Raw genomic sequence first — 21,082 nt, forward strand, 5'->3', positions numbered from 1 at the left:
GTTTCTTTTCATCTGAAGAATTAGTGAACAGTTAAAATTGTATTGGATTCTCCTACAACACTGTTTACCCCTGAAACTCGTGAAACTAGTGGTGAGTAGGTAATGAGTGCATTTAAATGTTTGGGTGAACTATCCCTTTAATATAATGTTTAACACGGGGTTGTAAATGAATGAAAATAGTGATAAATGACAGTCACAATTCTCCTGAAATAACAGGAGCTCAATGTTGGTTTCTCTCCCAAATATAGAGCAAAAACTCTAAGTTACTGGGAGAAAAATCTAAATTATTAAGAATCTCTTTGCCTTTGAAAACGACAGATCATCTCATTCCTCTCACCTGAGAAGTAAGAACTGTGATGTTGTTGACAGCAGTCAATTGACCAATCACTGAACTGATTGTTTCAGCCCTACACTTGCACATAGTAACAAACACTGTTGTGCAAGTTCACTACTCTCATGAACTAGTTCAAAGTTCAGTTCATACAAGTAAACATTAATAGTTCACGTTCATAGTTCACAATTTAAATTCTGAACTAGTTCATAGTTGTTGGAGAGCAGCCAAACAGCTAAATACACATCTCCACCCATCCTCTTCTCACATATCCAGGCTTGTGACAACACATTAGAGCTGACTTGAGTTACGTTTTGATCATAAATGACATGAAAGCCCTAGCTCACCTTCCCTTTAAGTCCTGGAGTGACACACCATGTCCTGCTTGGTGTTATACCTTCCGTGTCTCTTAATGTAAAGACGTTAACCCTTTTGTACTGATAAGACCATACTCACTGAGATCATGAAGAGAACACCCATCAGGTTTGGACCATTTTCCTCCTTTATTTTCCAAGCACATTTTTCCCAAGTAGAACTTTTTTCCCCTTCAATGTCATTTAAAAACGAGTAACTCATGGTGTTTTACATTGTTCCTTAAAACAATACAAATTCTTAAAAGTGATTTTAAAATATTAACAAGTGTCACAAAGTTCTGGTGCGAATCTGAAGGACCAAACAGTACACACGTGTTAATGAGGCATAGCGGGTGGGGTGAACTACCAACTGGAACTGCAGTGCAATGGCCCCGTCTTCGACATCAGGCCTGATGGCATCTCCGAGTTTCTTTACATGGACACAAGAACATGTACATAGAAAAATAAGCCGCAGAACAGGGTCTGTCCTGTGTGAAATCAACATGATCTAACAAGTTCATACATTGCATTTAAAAAATAAACAATATTCTAGTGATCCAGCTATCAGGTTGGAGGTATTAGAAAGAGTTCCTTACAGGGGTAGAAAAGTTGACTTGGGTATCTTCAGCTCCAAGGTGAGAACTTCTACTCCACAAATCGAAGAGGAAGAAGAGAACGAGGTGTGCTGTGTTCGAAGAGGTCGCTCTGTGTAGCCATTTGGATTTTCTTTTCTGCTCACAAGTCAAGGGCCTAAGCTCTGCGGCATTTCATCTACATATTTTCTACTTTTAAAACATTATGCAGGAGGCAGTTCTGAGGTGAAGGTAGCAAGAAAAGATGAATTTCATCATCACCCCATGGCTGATATTATTTATGGTTGCTATCCTGTGTTTTTTAACTTAATATTGTTTTTCTAAAAACATTTCACGTTCAGGTGAATACAAGGCTAAACTCAATGATCACAGAATTCATCATGAGGGACAAGCAATTTTTTTTTCAGCTACTCAATAGTTTTCATTTAAGATCAAATCTCAGAACAGGGAAGTGAGGCAGCAGCATCCTTACATATGGAGTTACAGGGTAAAAAAAAAAACACCATTATGGCAGCTTGGCTGACTCATGCTCATGCCTTTAGCTCACAAATATAGTAAGATATACATACAAGAGCAATGTAACACAAACATTGAGTTCTTAAATTAAAAGCGTGGACAGTGGACAAAGGTGATTTTCCAATGGCAGCATGACTCAAATGTAAATAAAACAAACTATATTTTTTTTATCGAAGAGAAACCTTAACGTCATTTAACTTATCCACGCACTTTGAAAAAAAAAACACTCAAGTTAATAGAAATCTGCAGTCCTGCATGATCCCAGGATAAATGCAAAAACGTGGGGATACAAATTCTATAAAGGAAAGGTAGAAAGAGTCTGTATATGTTTTCTTAAGTATTCTTATTGCCCAGTCTCCTAAAAACACTTACAGCCTGAATGTCCATGCGGGCCCCCAAGGACTCAGCTCCTCCTCCTCCTCCCACTGCTCCTCCTGCTGTGGTCCCAGTGCTGCTGCTGACTTTGGGGCTCGCTATGGTCAGCCTCTCCAGGGTTCTGGGCTTGGTGCTGGTCACTCTGTTGTCCTGTGTGTCGGCCGGCGTGGGCTTGGTTGTGGCAGGGAGCTTGCCCAGTCTCTTAAGCACACTGATTTTGGCAGGAGGTAGGCCGTTAGGGGAAGAAGAGGAGGGAGTTGGAGGGTCAGTGGGAGATGGTTTGAATTTTCCTCCCAGACGCCGCAGGGTGGTCGGGGCAGGTTTCGCGGTTGGCTGCCTCTTCTTGGAGGGAGGGGGTCCCTTGAGGACGCCAGCGTACTGAAGTACAGAGCCCTCTCCATCACTGTCATCCTGCTCGTCTACATACATCTTCCCTGCCCTCGGCAGGACTTCTACTTTGGCCGCTTGGTCCAGACGACTGAACACACCAGTGGGCTGCAAAAACACGAGCATTAAGAGCACAGACCTCATCTTTAAAACACACAATGAAATAATGAGGATCACTGACAGGTCTCACCTTGTTATTGCTTGTTGGTGCTTCTGCTTTGGATTCATCCCCAAGTCTCGCAAATACAGACGTGCGTTTCAAACCTTTTAACGAAAAAAGCAAAAGGCAACGAGAGTTATTATAGAAAATCGAATATGACAGCAATGGTTTGGTTTGTGTTTTGAAATCATTAGAGAAGGACAAATAACTAGCTAGAAAAATGTAATCCCAATAATCTTGATTATACCAGAATATACAAGTAAAACATATCAATGCTACTTCTGTGCCTCAGCAGCAGTATTTGATGACCAAACTTCTGAGTGCTGCAGTGTGAAAAATCTTTTACTTCAACATTTAACATGTTTAAAAAAAGATGTTATTAAAACTGAATGTAAATGTATTGAAGATGACGGTTAGATGCTTTAGTCACAAGTTTCACAATACTGATATATTTCCACAATCCTATGTCACAGCTTTTAGCAAGTTTTCAAAATTCTGACCTGACAAAATGGTAGTCATGAAAAACAAGTAGGTATCATATGAAAGATCTGCATTATATTTATGCAAATATTATTAGATTTCTCCTAACACCTGTCGCTGACACGGAATCTTGTCAATGCAAACATTGGCTTTTATTTTATAAATATATAAATTATTATAACCAGAGGTCCAAGTTTCTGCTGCTGTTGGTTTCCAATGATAAAAAGAAAATGTTTTTTAAATACTGAGTGACAGAAGCCAACCCTGTCATAAACATGAACAGCTTTAAGTGTTAGGGGAATTCATGCCATGGGAAAAAAGAAATAACTGGAGAGTTTAGGGTAAAATCAACATGATGTGAGACAATGGAAACACAAGCACAGTTTAGCTGCTTTCAGGCATGCAGTTGACTCTGCAGCTTCTTCGTATTTTCTCTGGAGGTGCACGTGTGAACGCAATTGTCCAAGTGAGACGCTCTACGAACTTCACCCGCCTGGCCTCCAAGTAAAAGGTCTGTAGAAATTCAGGAGAAATCAATGTGTAAACACAGCAGGGGATCCCCCGCTGGATTGGGGGCGAGTGGGGGGTTGATGATGCTTCTAAAGAACTCAGTATGCTTCTCCGAGTCCGCTGCGGACTGATGGACGGACGGATCGGACGGACCCTTTTTGATTTATAGTTCTACGAGCCTTTTTGTTGTGAAAACAATTCACCGCCAGAACAGTAGATGGCGCCACGGAAGTCGAGCTTAGAGAAGCCTACCTCATGAGGTATATAGAAGAAGTCCACGCTGGTTTATTTAAGTCCTCCCGGCTCCTCACACACAGTGAACGATGGCAGTTAACAGAAAAAGGATGTTGATGACGCGACAGTTTTTGCTGAATAAAGTGACACCCAGCGGGTCAAAATGCTTTTGTTATCGTGTCTTAGCGCAGCGGTTCCCCGGTCTTGTTTCCAAACTGCGTTGCTAATTCAACAGCTGCAACAGCTTGAAGCTACACGGAGGCAGCTAGCTCCCCCCAGCTTCCACACACAATCAGCAGGGACACCCGATACTAACTACTACCAAGTGTTTGCTTCTAACCTGACGGTGTTTGAGAAACAGTGTCATGAGCCCTGGGATTAAAGTCAGCGGGTTTTTGCGCTGTTCCCACCGCAGTTAGCATGGTGGCTAGCCCGCTACCCCCGTTATCAAAGTTCGTTATAACCGTATGTGACCGTACACACATGCCGTAAGTGCTCTAACCAGCCACCATCAGCCGGACAACGCCGCTGGCTTAACACACTTGTCACATTAATCATAGAGTCGTAGTTGTGATTTTGGTTTATTGTGATGTAGGGAATGGAACAGGAAGTTTCCATTCCGAAATGCTGGCGTTAGCGGACCAATCACAGCCAAGTGCTATCCGTGGGCTGTCCGCCATTTCGACGTGTAGTTAGAAAAAATGAGAGCTGCACGAAAAGCTCTGCGAGGAGCCGCGGAGAGGCACGGAGAGGGCGTTCCACGTTGGAGAGGGCGGTCCTATCTGTCCGTGTCCGTCAAAACGGAGAAGCATACATTGGCCTTAACACACGAAAGTCGCAAAAACGATGTGCCGGTTGAATTTGTGGGGATAAAAGCTGACGACAATGTCGGGTTGCTGTAAGCAAAATCACGTGATCTCCGCAAAGGAGTTAATACGTCACTTCCTGCCTCTGCCTTCTGCTTAATAATATGGAGGATTTTATGTTGTTGTGAATATACGTTTGTGCAGAGAACCTCCTGCTGTGTTGTGCTTGTGTGAAAGACAAACTCTGGGTAAACTCCGTAGCCAATTTTCCAGGTTTTACCCGTAGGCCATGTCTGCAAATGGCTTTAGACAAAGAGAATGAATTGGTGGAGTTGGTGGTGTTAGTAGGACAAGGGATTAATTTATGAGAGAGATCAATGAAGGTTAAACAAGTTCAGTTTGTCAACCAAGAATCACCTTATTCAGGTTGAGTATGACAGAGCTCCATGAAAACGTTTAGTATTGATTAGCTGCAGTGAGAATCAGCCCCATTTGAGCGAGCTGTCGGCAAGGCCACTGGGTCTGGCCTACCTTTCTTGCCGTGCTGGGCCAGGATGCGGCGTGTACGAGGCGTGGTGCCTTTGGGCATGTTGATGATGTACTTGCCTTCCATCTCAGCTGTCACTCGCCGGCGCTTCACTGCTGCTAAACTGTTCCCCTCGTCGGCAGGCTGACTTATAACTGACAAACATAGTGGAAAGTACACAGGGATTGAACAGAGGTAAACAAAAAGGACTTGTGGCACCAGAGGGACAGGAGATATAGGTATGACGGGGTTTGAGGGTCGATGTCTACCTGCTTTGTTGGACACCGTCACAGAGAGGCGGTTGTCAGGTCGTCGGGCCGGGGTGGCTGGCGGGGAGTCGCTGCTCAAAGCGTTAGCAATCATACGAGTGGCAGCTGAGAAAAGGTCGGAAATTCTTTAGAGGACGCTTTGTGACTAACTGACATTACGTGTGTTTGTTAAGTTCAAATGGCTGACATCAGTGAACAGGAACATTAACTTAAGCATATGAAAAACAGTAGTTTGTCTCTTTATAGGGAGTCAAATGCATAAACACACAAATTGATAATGTCAACTCAAGTTGGGGAAAAAATATTGAAAATCTATTTCACAGGAAATTGTACCATGGAAACTAATTTCTATGCTCAATATCCCCCACATACTCCTGTTCTGAGTCATGGCAGGTGGCAGAAGTGATTAACCTTCACCTGCTTAATTACTGCAGACATACGACACCATGATACAACTGATGATTCAATTTCCTTCTGGCTGGGCGGATTTTTGGGTCATACTGCTGTGTAAAGCTTTGTAGCAGAAATACTAAAGTATTTTGCCTCGGACTATTCTGATCTTGCTCTATATTTAAGCGTGAGACTAAGACAGGCCGCTAACATAAATCCACTTTTATTATAGATTATTTATATGAGCATGTGGAAAAGCTGAGGGTGAATAAATTAAAGTTAGAGCAGATATTAATCACAAACCACCGAATACTACAAGAAAGGTAACATTACTTTACATTACTTTATGTTACTTACGACTATTGGCTGTTCTTCTGAGCTCAGCTTTAACATTTGACTGTCCTGAGGAGATGGCTTCTGTGGCCATCTTGCACATGTCCTGAAGACCGAGAGGACAAGAGACTTATGTTAAACGTGCAAATGTCATTTACAAGTAGACAATGAAATTGATCCATCCCGTCGTTATAAAATTCCTCATTTTGCATTTATATATTTCTTGAAAGATAACTTTGAAGAATGTTTAAACACTCTGCTACAGTATCAGATCAGTAATAAACTGTATGAACATCACCATTTAACAGGACATCTGTGTTTACAGCTGGGGACAGTTTTTGAGCAACTTATGTTTATAACTTGCACATTTTCCAAATTCAAGTGCATGACAACATTATGTGTGATCTCACCTGCCGGTACACCTGCTTGGCATGTTTAAGAATGGCAATGATATCACCAATGACCGTTATACCGAGGTCCATCATAATATCTTTATTGAGGTCCATAAGCATGTTCTTCTGGATTCTGCAGTGACACAAACAATTGGAAAGCAAACGTGATGGAGATGATAAAGTGGTTATGTACACAGTAGCGGGTTTGGGTGTGGAAAGGTTTGTGTAAGGTTCAAGTTAAATGTTTAAGATTCTTTAATACCATTTTATGTAAAATAAACATTAGGTCTAGGTACAATGTAAGGTACAGACAATTTATTACAAACTAATTTCTAACTAATATAAAACCTATTTGTTAATGATGTGATGAGACAATGGGTTAACTTCAGATCTAATGATTAGACTAAAGCTCTACAGAAAAGGGCTGAACAGCCTCCGGGAGCAAATTGTTTTACTAATGCGACAATCCCACTTATATTTTTGAGGTGTGTTACGTTTGGGAGACATTTTTAGCAGAAAACCATTGCCAATATTTCTCCACCAACATTATATACAGCAGACAAGACAGGATGTTTAAGATTTGTAAGCTTGAAAACAATCTGCAGACAGCCTCAGTGTTCTCCATCAGGCCTGTGAAACAGAGGGTTTAGGTTACCTGTTGTCCACAAAGGAGACTGCATAGGTAACAGCCAGACCGGCTGGGATCCCTGCATCCTTAAAAAACTGAATCCACTCCGAGGTGGCTAAAAAGAGAAAAAGAGGTGATTTTAACAATAGTACTAGAAGGATCTGAAGCCAGAACTCAAAGACAAGGTCAAATCCTGTAACAACATACATTTTATTTATCATATTAATCATGCTTAGTCTATTGTGTCAGTAATCCCCAACTCCATAAATGTATCTTCAGCATGCTTGTTTAGTTTGTGTCCAAAACTTAAGAGTGTTCACAATGATGGAAACAACGAAAAGCAGAATATACACATTCAAGAGGCTGAAACAAATATGAAACATCCTCTTTTCATTTTTTTACGTAATTGAACAAAATTGTCCGAATATTTCTGATCAATTGTGACCATGGTAACAGTTAGCTGTTGACACTATAAAAAAAAAGGTGAAAGTGTCAACTGTGGATCTCAGTGACACTGTAGACTGCTGTCCAGTGGTAGAGAGACCAGAGGGAGATGTAAACCTGAGGAGACGGCAGCTTGTTGAGCTCTAACACATGCTGACCACAGCCAGCTGCAGGTTATTTATATCACAAATGATGAGACTTCAGACAGAGAGCACAGTGAACAGCTGCCAAAACAAAGACTCATGAGCCCAGTTACACCGAGACAATTCACACAGTGACTAAAGCACCGTTTAGTGATGCGATGTCTTGTCTCTGATATTTAGTGTCACTATGTCTACGATTTTAAACAGATAAGAGCAGAAATTCATTATCTCTGGGGCAGAAAATAGTCAACTGGGGGTATTGTAGCTTGGGAAACAACCCGATCAATAGCTTGATGATCAAAAAGGATGTGTGTGGTTTGTCTGACAACTAATCACTCATCTAATATAGTGAGCTATTAATGGCTTCAGCTATTCAAACGATAGCGGAGGGATTTCTATTAAAAGGTTTTGTAAACGGCAGTGATTCTTCCTCCAGGCGAGCGACAGACATTCATTCATTCATTTTATTTCCTGTTTCCACAAACTACAATGTGAGGGTTTCGAAAACTGAGAAAATAGTTGTAGCTCCATATTTAAAATGCTAACACCAGAGTCATGACTGTGAATATAAGCCGGTTTCGATGTGATAAAGGCAGTGCCAGTTAGCTCATTGTTAGCACAACATCATGTTAGCGGTTTAAACCAAGTTGAACGTTAAACTAGGCAACAATAGATTTAACACGTCTCTCTTTAAACTAAACTAAACTGATAAAAGTTAAAGGAGGCGATGTGTTAGCCCCGCTTGTGTTAGCATTAGCATCGTCTTAGCATTAGCATCAGCCATGAATGAAAAGACGCTGTCGGCGCCCACTGCAAAGCTGAATCCTCCGAAAAGACTCGTGGCAGTTTCCCAAATTCACTCCAAGACAACATGCGAGTGTGAAACATCGACCTGGGGACATGGTTGTCTCGAGGAAAGCTCGGATATCTGGGACCTTTATGCTCTCACCTGTTGTCACGGACGCCATGTTGCAGACGAACTGTATCCGCTCCCTCGGTGACGCAACTTCCGCCAGAGCCATCAGCAGCAGTGGTGGTTTTATGTGGCGACGCTAGAGAGCGACACAGACCAACCTGAGTGGAGGTGGGTGAATCACTTCATTGCCACTTCATTCCCACTGGTCTTACTGGAACTCAAACCAGTAACACTACCCAGTACTGACCTTCATCCCTAAAACGTGAGGGGTTTATTAATTACTACTTGGTTGTATTAAGTTTGTCAGTATTTATATTTGTATATAAATACATTTATATTTATATTAGTGTTGTATATATTTATCACTATTAGCCACCAACCCTGGGGAGCTTTTATTCCAGCCAGAAGTATGAGGGCAGAGAGAGCTCAACTGCTAAATTAACAAAACAACGTCATCAATTTGATGACACATTTTTTTTTCTTTCTGTTTTGTACATTTGTAAATCGAATTGTTACTTTGACAAAACAAGATATGTGAGACATCACCTGGATTTCTGTGAGAAGCACTATGAATATTTTCTAACATTGTATGGACGTAACCACATCTCGAGAAAATAATCAGCAGATTATAACAACAACAAATGTTCATACAAACACATTATCGCGCCTCTGGCCCATGCAAAGCTCCAGTAATGTGGTAACTATATTTTTTATATACACGTGCAAAAAACAATGCATTGGTCAAAGAGCTCAGTGAAGGTCAAGCATTTCAAAAGCGAGACATTTACCTTGTAATACATTTATTTATGTAATTTGTTCACAAATTGGAAAGAAATAGCATTTGGTCAAACCATCATTAAAGGACAGAGCTCACCCAGCATTTCCATTCTAGAAACTGTGAGAAAAAAAAATTTATGTGAACTTTTACAGGACTTCAAAAATGCCCAGAAGCTGGAATATGGATAGATCAGAGGGCAGGGATTGACAAGAGTGACATGGTAAAGATATCATGTAGACTTTGGTCTTGTCAGGAGTGTAAACAACTGAAAATGAAATTATAGAAATAGGTGAACAGTACTTTAGAGTGAAATCTTATGCACTGGAAAAATAGGGGGTTTGTATATCAGAGCACCTTCATCATAATTGTAAATGACATCTGCAATCAAAGACAAGTTTCCTCATACTTGTCATGTCCTCTAATCTCAAAATATATCACATCAGATGTTTCCAAATATGACACAATTGCAACCTCTGATCCCAGAGAAATAAAGATAATGTAAATGTTTGCAAAAAAAATATTAAACACTGATTAAAGTTGTGGTTCATAATACCAAAACAATGACTTTTTGAATTGGAGAAAACCTTGCTGGTCATCAATAACGTATTAAATTGTAATACAATGTCTTAATGGATATTGTCTCAAAATTAAATATTGCAATCAGTATTAATATTGTGACATAAACTGTTAATTAAAGCAATACATCATCACACTTGACACATAGTAGCAGTCAGTTTGAGCACTGCATGAGTTGCTACATTATGTTTATCCAAGAGGACAATAAGTATTGCATGTCATACCCAGGAGAGAATGAAATTAGACCATATATGGGACTTGTGGAAAATTTGAAATATAAAGCAACATTCACCTCATCATAGAAAAATAAGAAAGCTCTGGTTCAGTTGACACGTAGAAATTGTACAGTACAGGTAAGTTCAGGCAGTTTCTATGTCTTAAACCTTTTTGTCATCTTGTCTAATTACTAAGCCAATTCAGATGTAATTGAAACATTGTAAAAATAAAATTAAAAAAAACAATTTCAGACCACTTCAATTAAATCTAAGGCAAAGGAATTAAATTAAAGAGTCTCACATGTTGTCTGGTGATCAGGGGGAGTAACTGTAAGTGTGGAGAGCAGGTACAGCAAAAGTGGCCTCCGAGATCTGTCTTATCACACTTAAAGACGTAGCAGTCAATTAATATGAAACTATAACAATAATTTCTGTGCTCTCAGAGCTTCAGCTGCAAGGAGTCCACTGTGCCACTGGCTTCCTTTCAGAATAATACCTCCCAATGAGACGAGCAGCATTAAAGCCTCTGCAACAACAATGTGTGACCTTCGATCGTACAACTTGAAACTGCCTTGTCATAAGAGTATACTATATTTAGCACCATAAAAACCTATATACATGAGAACTCTTAAATATGTCTAATGGTTATCCTCAAACCAGGACATATTCTCATCACATTTGCATTTTGAGACAAATCAAAAGGCATCTTCTACATCTGTATAGACACACAGTCGTTATTCAACATTTTAAATAATGAGGTCTGCCCGTTTTCTGCACCAAGAGCCAAAATTCATACGATTGATCTGATAATTGCCTTAAATAAACTGTTTATTTATTAAAAATAAGATTTCTTATCCAGCAAATACAATCACAATTCGGTTTTTTTTATACTTGATTAGGCAACACATTTGCTTGAGTACAATGATGGAAAAACTTTAACATGATAATGTTCATATCAAGGCTAAACCTGCAGTTATCCTTCAAAACACACTTTTCAGATAGGAAACAACAGTGTTAATGAGTGATATGTTTATACTGGACAGAAATGCATACTGGGTATGAAATACTTTGTCTGTAAATGAAACAGGTTAGTCACCACGCTGTAGTCTGAACACGTTTAATGTGTATTGACAGTCACACAGATTTTTTCCCCTCGTTTTGTATCTGCTAAGGGTCAAGTGGCATCAAGGTGTCAGTAGGTTTAGGACAGACCTCACAGAGAAAATCAAACAAACAACAGATGTTACCACAACCTTCTAACATCAGAATCATAAAGGTACATTTAATCTTACTGGATAGTGCTTTATATTGTTTATAAAACATAAATACACACTGATAGAGGCAGTGACATCGTGCTTTATGTTAAAGGGCAGGGCAGCTCTTTAAATCTAATATAGTTTTGTCTGTTCCTTTAGAAAAATATTCTTTTTAAAACTAAACCTCCGCAATATTTTTTCTTTCTCTTCTTTGATGACAAAAATATCCCATTTAGCTCTGCAGACATTCATACTTTACAATCATGGTACATACACTTATATATACATGTTACCTGTATATATGTATATGCATATAGACTTATAATTTTTTTTTGTAGTGCACAACATGCCTCTGAAGTTGCCAAATGAAAATATAATAAAATAATGAAACAATAGTTATAATGTAATAATAATAGTAACAGTAACAAGGAAACCTCTTGGTCCCAAAAATATAAAAAATAAAAAAAAACATGGAAAGGCAACAGTACGAGAGAAAGCAGAGGTCATTGGAAAACAATTAAACACACAAACATACATTAACATTCAAATATATAACAGTTCTCACTTGAACATACAGGAAAAACAAATTTTACAAATTCACAGGCAAAGAAAGGACCCTCACTCCACAACGATCGGCCCATGTTTTTTTTTTTTTAAATCCTTGTTTGTTCCCGGGTCTTGCTTTGTGCTCTCTCACCACATCAACCTCAATAAAGAAAGAAATAAACGGGCCAGGTGCCTCCGAGTGGTCGCACTCACAATAAACGCACCCCCAGCTCGTCTCCACTGAGAGAACCGGGGGGGTACAGAGACCACCGAGCCCAATGCTTAGAGGTTGTCTGAATCACTCCAAAATTCTCAGCAAAACTCTGAGCTGGTGCGATGCAACAAAACGTCTGTATCTTCAGTTCAGAGACTTGGATGGTGTGCATGTGCACATGTATGCCCAGGGTGATGAAGCCCTGCGGTATGGAGGTGTGTTTTACTGAGGGCACCGTCCCACACGGTTGGCAAGAGCATGCTATGTTTTCTTTCCTATTTTAGCTTCTTTTTTTTAAAGAATTTGGCTCATTCTTTGTTTTCAACATTTGGTTCCGAAAATCGATAGTTATCCGTCACCTCTCCATTTGAGTCTGTCCAGGTTGCTTGGACTTCCGTCCTCCACTCCTGTTAAAATCTCTCTCCACCTACTTTTAATCTGCCTCAGAACATCAGATGAGTATTATCTTCATCTTGTAAAAATGGCTCAGCAGAGGACAGCGGCATCCATCTCGCATTTTGGGTTCTCCAATTTTGTTGTCTGTGTGCGTGTGCTAGAAAATTAGCTGCTGCTGCGCTGTGAAGATCAGAGATAGAAGATAAAGGTTCTTCTGTCTGTGTACGTGTCCAAATCCTTGTATGAGAGGGTGCTAAGGGGCGTGTTAGTTAGGCCGTCATTCACTCAAGGTCCCAGGGGTTGGAAGGGGTCTTCGGGCTCTCGGGGGATGAAGACTTCAGGGAGAGGGAGAAACACAGAGAAAGAATAGGAAAAAACAGAAATGGGTAGAGATGGTTCGCATGGCAGGTAGGCAGATGACAGAAGTACTTTTTTTTTTTTTTAAATCAAAGGAAGAAAACACAAGATTTAGCAGAGCCTGTGATATTCAGATCCCCAACGTGCCAAGTCCAAGCTGCATGTGAAGAAGCGGAGGGATGTCGAGCAGATGAAGGGTTAGAGGTAAGCCAGCGTTCAGCAGTCTCCCACAGAAAAGACCCGGAACCAGGTGTCCTTGTTCCGTCTCTCAGATTTGCACAAATACATTCAGCAAGAGCAGAAGGGGGAAAGTTATGGAAAAGGATGAGAGCAAGAGCACTGGAAAGGGGGCGACCGACAGAGGGAACGAGGTGGGGGCTCTGGTGCGTGTTGCACTGTAAAGTGAAATTATGGTGAAGATTCAGAGTATTTGTCGTGTGTTATAATGTTAATTCAGAGCACGTAAAAGTGGCAACTTGGACATGGTTTTTATTCACTTCTCTCGTCCAGTTGCAGGAATTCTGATAATACAAAACCAGAATTTATTCAATGTTCAAGCTCAATGTTAAGGGTTTGAATGGCTCTTTTTTGGAATGTATTTCAGATTGGGTAAACTTTAACCCCTTCAGATACAAATGTCTGCTTCTTTTTTCTTAATCTGTGAGACTGATTGGCACTGTGCATCTACTGGCCTCAGCCTCTACTTCCAGGGAGTACAATGTATCTGCGTGTTGATATGTGTGCGCATGTGTCTGTCGGTCAGTCAGAGCGCCAGCAGCGAAGGCGAGTTCAGGGAATCAGATGACTGCTCGCTACTGCTGTTCCTCTGGTTGGCACTGACCCCGCAGGCTCCCTCTGGGTAGGTGAACACAAATGAAGATGTGTATGAGGTGTTGTAGCGGCCAATGGCGGCATCGTCAGGGTTACCACCACCACCGTCGCTGGCCATAAGGCACGGCCCACCAGGTACTGGCTCACTCGAGCCATAGAAAGAACTAGAAAACTCTACCTCCTGCATTATCCCTTGCTGAAGTTGCTGCTGAAGTTGCTGCTGAAGATGCTGCTGCTGCACCGGCGGCTGGGACTGTGTGGAGGCCGGATGGGGTGTGTAGGCAGGAGGCAGAAAGAAAGAGTCTTCCTTCATATCCAAGCCCACAATGGAGACAGAAGGTTGCAAGTCCTGGGGAGGGAGCTGGGCCTGGACCGGAGGGAGTTGCGCTGGGCCCTGTGGATGCTGGACCTGGTATTGGATCTTACAGGTGGGCTGGTGGGCCACCAGGACAAACTCTAGGCGCTCCTTCTCCTTCTGCAACTCAGAAATCTCGGCCTCCAGCTCAGCCTTCTCCTCCTCCAGAATGTCCGTCTCCTGTGGGCAGGTACAGAGAATGATAGAAACAAGGGGGCAAGACACAGATGGGTGAAATGGGTAGAGGTGGGAAGAGGAATTGCAGGACAAAGAGGGAAGATAGCATTGTTAGCTCCATCAAACTTCTACTTTAATGTTTGTAGAAATAACTTCCTCAGCCTGCAATTCTGTAGGGTGGCTCATATAAGAGCTTATTAATAAGACTATAAATATTGTAGGTACAATAGTCCGACTTTAGCTTAACACCGCATTAGCTCAATTCACTCTCTTATACATACATATTAGCACACAATGCTATATGAGGTAACGTCAATTATGTAATTATGATCATTACTAAGGGTGGCAGCTAAAACAAGCTCACCGACTGCAGTCTGTCTGTGAGCTCTCGTCGGCGGTTTCTGCACTTGGCAGCGGCCATCTTGTTTCTCTCTCGACGAACACGCCTCTTCTCCTCCTCCTCAGGTGTTAGCTAGGATGACGAGAAAAATACATTTGATTAGATTTAAAGTTTTACCTTTGTTCGCGTAAATATTTTTAAATTGTCCAAGCAGCAATGGATAAGACTCTTGATGGGATCAGTGGGACCATGACAGCTGTGGCCTTATAAAAACAAAATTTTAACTTTTCCCCTTGCATATTAGCAATACATTTTATCAGCCAATAAGTAACAAATTTCGTACATTGCATAGAATTATGTAGGAGGTGCCTTTTTGTGAATTATCCATGCCCCTACAAGTTTTGTGCACACCACTGCTCAACAGTACAGTCAATATTAGTCAGCTCATATTTCTTATGTACTCATGTAAAGGCTAAACCTATATGCTGCATGTGTCACATGTGAGGGTCAACAAACAAACATGCAACACACACACTTACAAACACACCAACATCTCCATCGTCACTCACAGACTCCTCACGAGCACGGCGGGTGCGGGCTCGAGACTGGCGCATAGGGCCCGGGGCTGGGCCCGGAGTTTCTGAACTCGGGGGAGTGAATCCAGACCTCAAGGAGTAACTGGGGCCTGGCATATCATATGGGTCAACAAGTGACACTGGCTGGGTCATGGTTGTGGTGCCAGTGGACCCACTTTGTCCAGAGGCCTGGGAAGAGACGAGGGTTGGCTGCACCATCCACTGCAGGTCCTGACTGGTGGTGATGGCGGTGACGGTTGGCACAAATGAGCCGGGCATCTCCACTCCGACACTGGTTCCTGGCCCGCTGCCCGCAATGCTCAAGCCAGCTCCTGCTGACACACACTCCTGATGAAAACAATATAGAAAATCTGTAAGTTCAATACAGCACATAAAACTTAAAACTACTGCTTAATGAAACAGATGCAGGAATAAATGGAGGCCTTGTTGACATTTTATTACTGTCAAGATCTGATTTACTTTGGGAAAGGGGCGATTTACATTTTTTAGGAAATATATGTGGCACATAGCCTGAACAAATTATATATATATTTAAAAAGGTAATAGTATTTATAACTAGTGACAGTCGTTGTGAAATATTAACTTATATATGCATATATATTTATAGATATAGCTAAATATGGGGACTTAAAATAAGTTGTTGTCTTTAACTTAATGTAAGTGTAATGCAACTTTATATAACTAAAATAATACAAATTGTGGTTTCAGACAAGTGTATGAACTATGTGATAAGAGGAAAGGGGCAATGAGGAGGGGGGAGTGGCTGTAGTTTTATAATTGTGTAAGTTTTTGATACGTCACTCTAGGATTAATTATTGGCCAAATCTGCTTTTTTTTAATCTTTTTGGTTTAATTTTAGACCTGAGGAGAACACTGTCATTAATATTCATACAAAAGAGTGGAGAGAACATGACAGGCAGCTCTGCGAGGGGACGCCTCGACCAATCGGTTCTCTCGGACGGAGACTTTCCCCTCCTCCTTCCTCCTCCGCCGTCACACCCCCGGTGTTCCCCTTGGCAACGCAACGTAGCAGTCCAAAATAGAACGAGCACGTACGTCACGGCGAGGTCTGCGCGAGGAGAGTGGAGCGCGTGGAAGGAGGGGGCGGGGCTCCGGCGCTTACGTATGAGGGTTCCAGAGCGCTGTCATCCGTTCTGCGGACCGAGCACGTTGTCAACGGGACTACCGGGGCTACCGGGGGCTACCGGGGGCTACCGGGGGCAGCACACTCAGGAGAACACACACCGAGCCAGCGCTGGACCCATGGAACTTTATATCTGACTACAGCAACCCGGTTATACAAGTTGAATGGCTTCCTAACAACACCAGCCTCCACCAGGAATAAAGATCGAGTCCTATGCGGGTCTGAGTCATATATTGTTCGATGTCAGCGTTTTGTATTTTTTCATCCTGCAAATCTCAGATCTCTATATGACATTTAAAAAATCCTGAAATGAACGACCACCTATAAAACCGTGCCTAATAATAGTAAAACAAACTTCACTTTTTAAAAATAACACACACAGCATATATGACAATGGAATGCAGATATTTTTTTTAGGTTAACTGGAAATATGTTAGAGAAAACACGTGCCCAATTTAGCCTATTTTATGGTATTGGCCTACTTTATGCTTAAACAGGATGTTTTCTGGTATAGGTTCCATGCGTTATGTTTCATTTAAAGTCCCGTTACATACCTGCGGAGCACTGGTGGTCGGCGGGCTGCCGAAGGAGTCCACGGAGGAAAGGCACTCTATAGATGGGGACGAGCTTCCTGGGGATCCGCTGTCGGGGTCGCCGGGGAACCCTTGGTACATCGCCCCGCAGGGACTCGGAGAGAACGCGGGACCTGCAGTCACAGAAGAGACCTCCACGTCAGACACAGATATGTTGCTCAAGGTGCAAGTGGCTGATATCATCGGCCGCGCTGTTAACTAAGTATTGTAAAAGTTGGACAATGCTTCCAACAGCGTCTGCATAGAAATGTGGATCATGGAGATCTGCCATAATACACGTTTCATGCGTAAAAGCGCACCGGTGTTACATGTATATTGTGAGATGTCTTTACGTCATATCACCAGACTGCCGGGCAGCGGTGGACACATGTTTCTGACCTACTCCAACGGAGCGGTACTTTTCTTTGCTTATCAACATAAAGTCATCACAGACTCACCGGTACTGGTCTTGTTATTTCCCGCTGAGGTGCTCTTGGTTTCTCTCCAAAAAAGTTGCATGAAGAAGCTTAATCCAGTTTTCCCCGCGTTTCGTGGGGAAAGTGTCCCGGTCGAGTCCGATAAGAAGTCCGCTCGTTCGGCTCTAAACTCCTCGCTGCGCTCCCCTTGATCCGCTCCTCAGACATCCGATTACAAATCCATAAAGTCCGGAGGACGAGAAGTAGTATTACGGCGCACGGTAGCAGACCTTGTCTTATGAATGAACCATCCTCCTGAGTACAAACAAGGCATTTCTAGAGTCTTCGCCCCGCCTCGGAGTTCCGCTGATGACGTACATGTCCATATTTGTACGTTGCTGTTGTGTTTGGTATCCTTGGTGACGTTGAGGGATTCCCTCTCCCAGTGAAGCGGAGCAGCAGCTCAACTCGCTGACGGATAATAATAGACGTGTTTTTTTTTATACTATCACAGGCACGAGATGTTTCTCACTGTCTGACTATTTCTGAGAGGAAATTTCAAGAAACTACAGACTGATAAATATGGAAAGTGTCTACTTATTGTTTGGAATATTGTTGGGGGTGATGGACACGTCATTACATTGTGATATTCCTATAATATCCCCAGTTCTATGTAAGCAAATATTTGGGGAGTGTTGTTGCGTTGTTTCGTTTTCTGTGTTTTAGCTTAAATAAACAGAAAAGATAATATCCTCTGGGCTCTCATGTGTAAACACCATCCAGCCTATATCGTGTGGAAAACGTCAGAAGAAATACAACACCGACGGGTCTATACATCTGTGGACTCAATGGCCTGTTTAGGAATCCCTTCAGGCATGCGAGGGAAATCCTTCCGAGAAGCTTCTCAGGACACGCCCTGGGGAATCCTCTACTAGGAGGAAAGAATCCTTCTCATCCATGTGTGAACTGAACCTGACGTCAGGCTCAGTGGCGAGTGTAGATCTACAGCAGATTGGCTGCATACATATGGATGTGCGTGTAGGCAGCACTCAGCAAAAAACAACAACAACAACCCTAATTCAGCAGAAACATTATAAATAAATAAAAACGTAGATTGGTGAACAGAAGTGTGACTGTGACATGGACACAGTGGGCAGCAGTGACGGCAATCAGCGCCTGTCACCGCAAACATCACCGAGCAGAAAGTGATTCACTATTATACATGCCTACAGGCGGACACCCGTGGGAATGTGGCAGGTGGGAGGTTCACTTTTTGGGGAGAAAAGCGATATAACGGAGCCTACGCTTTCTTCTTTTTTGGGGGGTTGTGATGTCAAGCAATGTGTCACGGGGCGGGCATGCTGCTGTGTAAAGACTTGACAGCCACACGTGTGACATGGCCCGGGCGACAAGAGAAAGGGCTGCAGATAACTATTAGTCAGCGCTGCGGCGACGTCACAGTCGAGGATCCACGGAGGACGCGGTGTCCCAACCGGGCTCCCGTTACCGGCGCGGTGCCGCGCTGAACCACCGGGATGACTAACAGCTCCGGCCGAGGCAAGTTGCCCACGATGAGGGGGATTGTTGAGGTGAAAGGCGGACAACTCAGTCGATAACAGCATGACTTGACGGTGTGTGGGCAAGTTAACCCGAAGATAACTAAGATATGATAAGATAAGATAAGATAAGATAAGATAAGATAAGATATGATATGATATGATATGATATGATAAGAGAAGAGAAGAGAAGAGAAGAGAAGAGAAGAGAAGAGAAGAGAAGAGAAGAGACAATAAGATAAGATAGGATAAGAGTAGATAAGATACAACTTTATTGATCCACACACCAGGGACATTCAGCTGTAAGTCAGAATGAGGTAGACAAGAGAATAAACGAATATAAAAAGGCAATAGAATTAAAAAAATATATCCATAAACAGTATGTACATTGTATTCCACCTTTCACTGTAGTGGTTCGTATGAAATGAAATGTTTCTAAATAAAAACAAATGTGCAAAAACTTATTTTCTGTTAGAAATAGTGCAAATAGTATAAGTAACTATAAACTAATAATGACCTTTTAAGCTATAAAGGTAATGAAAGTCGTTGACAACATAATTTATGTTTCACTTTTTAACAGTATACAAGCTATGTCGGCCGGGACCACGTGCTCCAACCGCGGGTCTGATGCGTGTGTGTGTGTAGCGTTTCGTCGCCATGGATACGCCGTCGCCTCTGACGTAAGCACGTATCAATTTGGTTCTTTTTTGTTATGCCGCCTAGCAACCGGTTTCTGTGGTAACCGGCTCTGAGTGTGAGACACCACGTGACTTCCGGATTCCTTCTGTGCGGAGAACAGGACGAACTCCGATTGTGTGACAGCGACGATTGTTGTGTCATCTAGCGCAGGTCAGACCGTCAGCGGACATTGTCTCGCGGGTTGTAACGTCAGGCAGATTAAGGGGAAAGTTCATTTGACGTTGTTGACTTTCGTTGTGTTACTTCCTGGTCGGCGCCTGTAAACTGCGGCGCACGGCACACACAGGAGTGCGTTTGGGTGTTTGTCGTCGCGTTGTAAACGTGTAGGAATCTAATGGAACAATGGAAAGCCTTTTTTTTATTGTGTAATAAACAGATTCATCGTCAGACAACACGATTAAATGAGCCCTTCTCTCCACGGACAAGTGGCAACAGCAGCTGATACTTTATAGAAAAGGTGATCAGTTTTTAATTCTGCAGGTTGTCTTGCATTGGATTTATTTTAATTAAATGTTCTTTACTTCGTAAGGATAACATATTTTTCAGGGAATCCTTGACAGTCAAATACATAAAACAATAAAACAATAATGAACTTAAAGAGTATCAAATAGAAACAACACATTTTATGAAGTGTAGTTATGTCGTAACTATCAGCTATTTATATTATCACTTAATATGCTTATTATTTTATGTAAATATATCACACAATAATAGCAAATAGTGAAAAGTAGCTGGCACACAATTCCCACAGTTCTAAGTAACTTTTAGAACATGTCTAATGCAACAACCACAAGTATTTGGTGTTCAAAAGAAAAGGCAGAAAATCCTTAATTTTAATGCTGGAATCAGAAAATGTTGGTGATTGTTGACAAAAAATTACTAACATGACTATTCAATAATCAAAGTTGATGCTGTTACATTTTCTGAGACTCAACCTATCATTTTAATTTGAAAGTTGTAAAATAGGTCTGAATTTAAAGTTGTGCATACTTCTGCTTGTTAAAGCTTGTTGAAAATAATAAATCTGTGTCTAAATCTCTCATATAGCCACGGCTACATTTAGAAAGTGGATAAACAGCAGTATGAAACTTTACATCAGACTGCATTCCTGTCTCTAAACTGTAACATTCCTCGAAAGTTTGTTTGTTTACAACTTGTGGTGGTTTAGACTCCAGCCCGGTAAAAAAAAACAGATGCAGTGTCGTCTCAGGCCGCTGATGTGCTTTGTTTTGCTTCCCCCTGTCTCTTAGCATACTTTCGGGAAGCCACTAA

General features: G+C 41.8%; 2 protein-coding genes across 4 annotated transcripts; both read right to left on the minus strand.

The window, feature by feature from the left end:
* Positions 1-810: 810 nt before the first annotated feature.
* Positions 811-8,848, minus strand: c5h19orf47 (chromosome 5 C19orf47 homolog). Of its 2 annotated transcripts, none has more exons than XM_053423532.1 (8): positions 8,820-8,848; positions 7,311-7,398; positions 6,674-6,788; positions 6,288-6,369; positions 5,541-5,645; positions 5,352-5,426; positions 2,746-2,819; positions 811-2,663 (listed from the first exon to the last, which is right to left on the minus strand). In XM_053423532.1, the coding sequence occupies exons 1-8, from the start codon at positions 8,836-8,838 to the stop codon at positions 2,127-2,129; spliced, it is 1,095 nt and encodes a 364-aa protein (XP_053279507.1). In that variant the 5' UTR covers positions 8,839-8,848; the 3' UTR covers positions 811-2,126. The 2 variants fall into 2 exon arrangements, with proteins under 2 accessions (XP_053279507.1, XP_053279506.1); XM_053423531.1 differs by having other exon boundaries at positions 5,277-5,426.
* A 2,317-nt stretch (positions 8,849-11,165) lies between these two features.
* Positions 11,166-17,896, minus strand: fosb (FBJ murine osteosarcoma viral oncogene homolog B). 2 transcript variants are annotated; one of them, XM_053423492.1, is made up of 6 exons: positions 17,598-17,896; positions 17,122-17,273; positions 15,367-15,750; positions 14,852-14,959; positions 14,134-14,490; positions 11,166-13,979 (listed from the first exon to the last, which is right to left on the minus strand). In XM_053423492.1, the coding sequence occupies exons 1-6, from the start codon at positions 17,656-17,658 to the stop codon at positions 13,914-13,916; spliced, it is 1,128 nt and encodes a 375-aa protein (XP_053279467.1). In that variant the 5' UTR covers positions 17,659-17,896; the 3' UTR covers positions 11,166-13,913. The 2 variants fall into 2 exon arrangements, with proteins under 2 accessions (XP_053279467.1, XP_053279466.1); XM_053423491.1 differs by having other exon boundaries at positions 11,166-14,490.
* Positions 17,897-21,082: the final 3,186 nt, after the last annotated feature.

The sequence above is a fragment of the Pleuronectes platessa genome, chromosome 5 (assembly GCF_947347685.1).
Source record: "Pleuronectes platessa chromosome 5, fPlePla1.1, whole genome shotgun sequence".
NCBI lineage: Eukaryota > Metazoa > Chordata > Actinopteri > Pleuronectiformes > Pleuronectidae > Pleuronectes > Pleuronectes platessa.

Excerpts from the sequence above, each read along its gene's own strand:
- fosb (XM_053423491.1), bottom strand. The coding sequence starts at position 17,658 with ATGCAACTTTTTTGGAGAGAAACCAAGAGCACCTCAGCGGGAAATAAC. Across the intron at positions 15,751-17,121 it reads CGACCACCAGTGCTCCGCAG|GAGTGTGTGTCAGCAGGAGC; the intron begins GTATGTAACGGG and ends TGTTTTCATCAG. Across the intron at positions 14,960-15,366 it reads ATGGAGATGTTGGTGTGTTT|CTAACACCTGAGGAGGAGGA; the intron begins GTAAGTGTGTGT and ends TCGTCATCCTAG.
- c5h19orf47 (XM_053423531.1), bottom strand. Across the intron at positions 6,370-6,673 it reads CCAAGCAGGTGTACCGGCAG|GACATGTGCAAGATGGCCAC; the intron begins GTGAGATCACAC and ends CTCGGTCTTCAG. Across the intron at positions 2,664-2,745 it reads CACCAACAAGCAATAACAAG|CCCACTGGTGTGTTCAGTCG; the intron begins GTGAGACCTGTC and ends GTGTTTTTGCAG.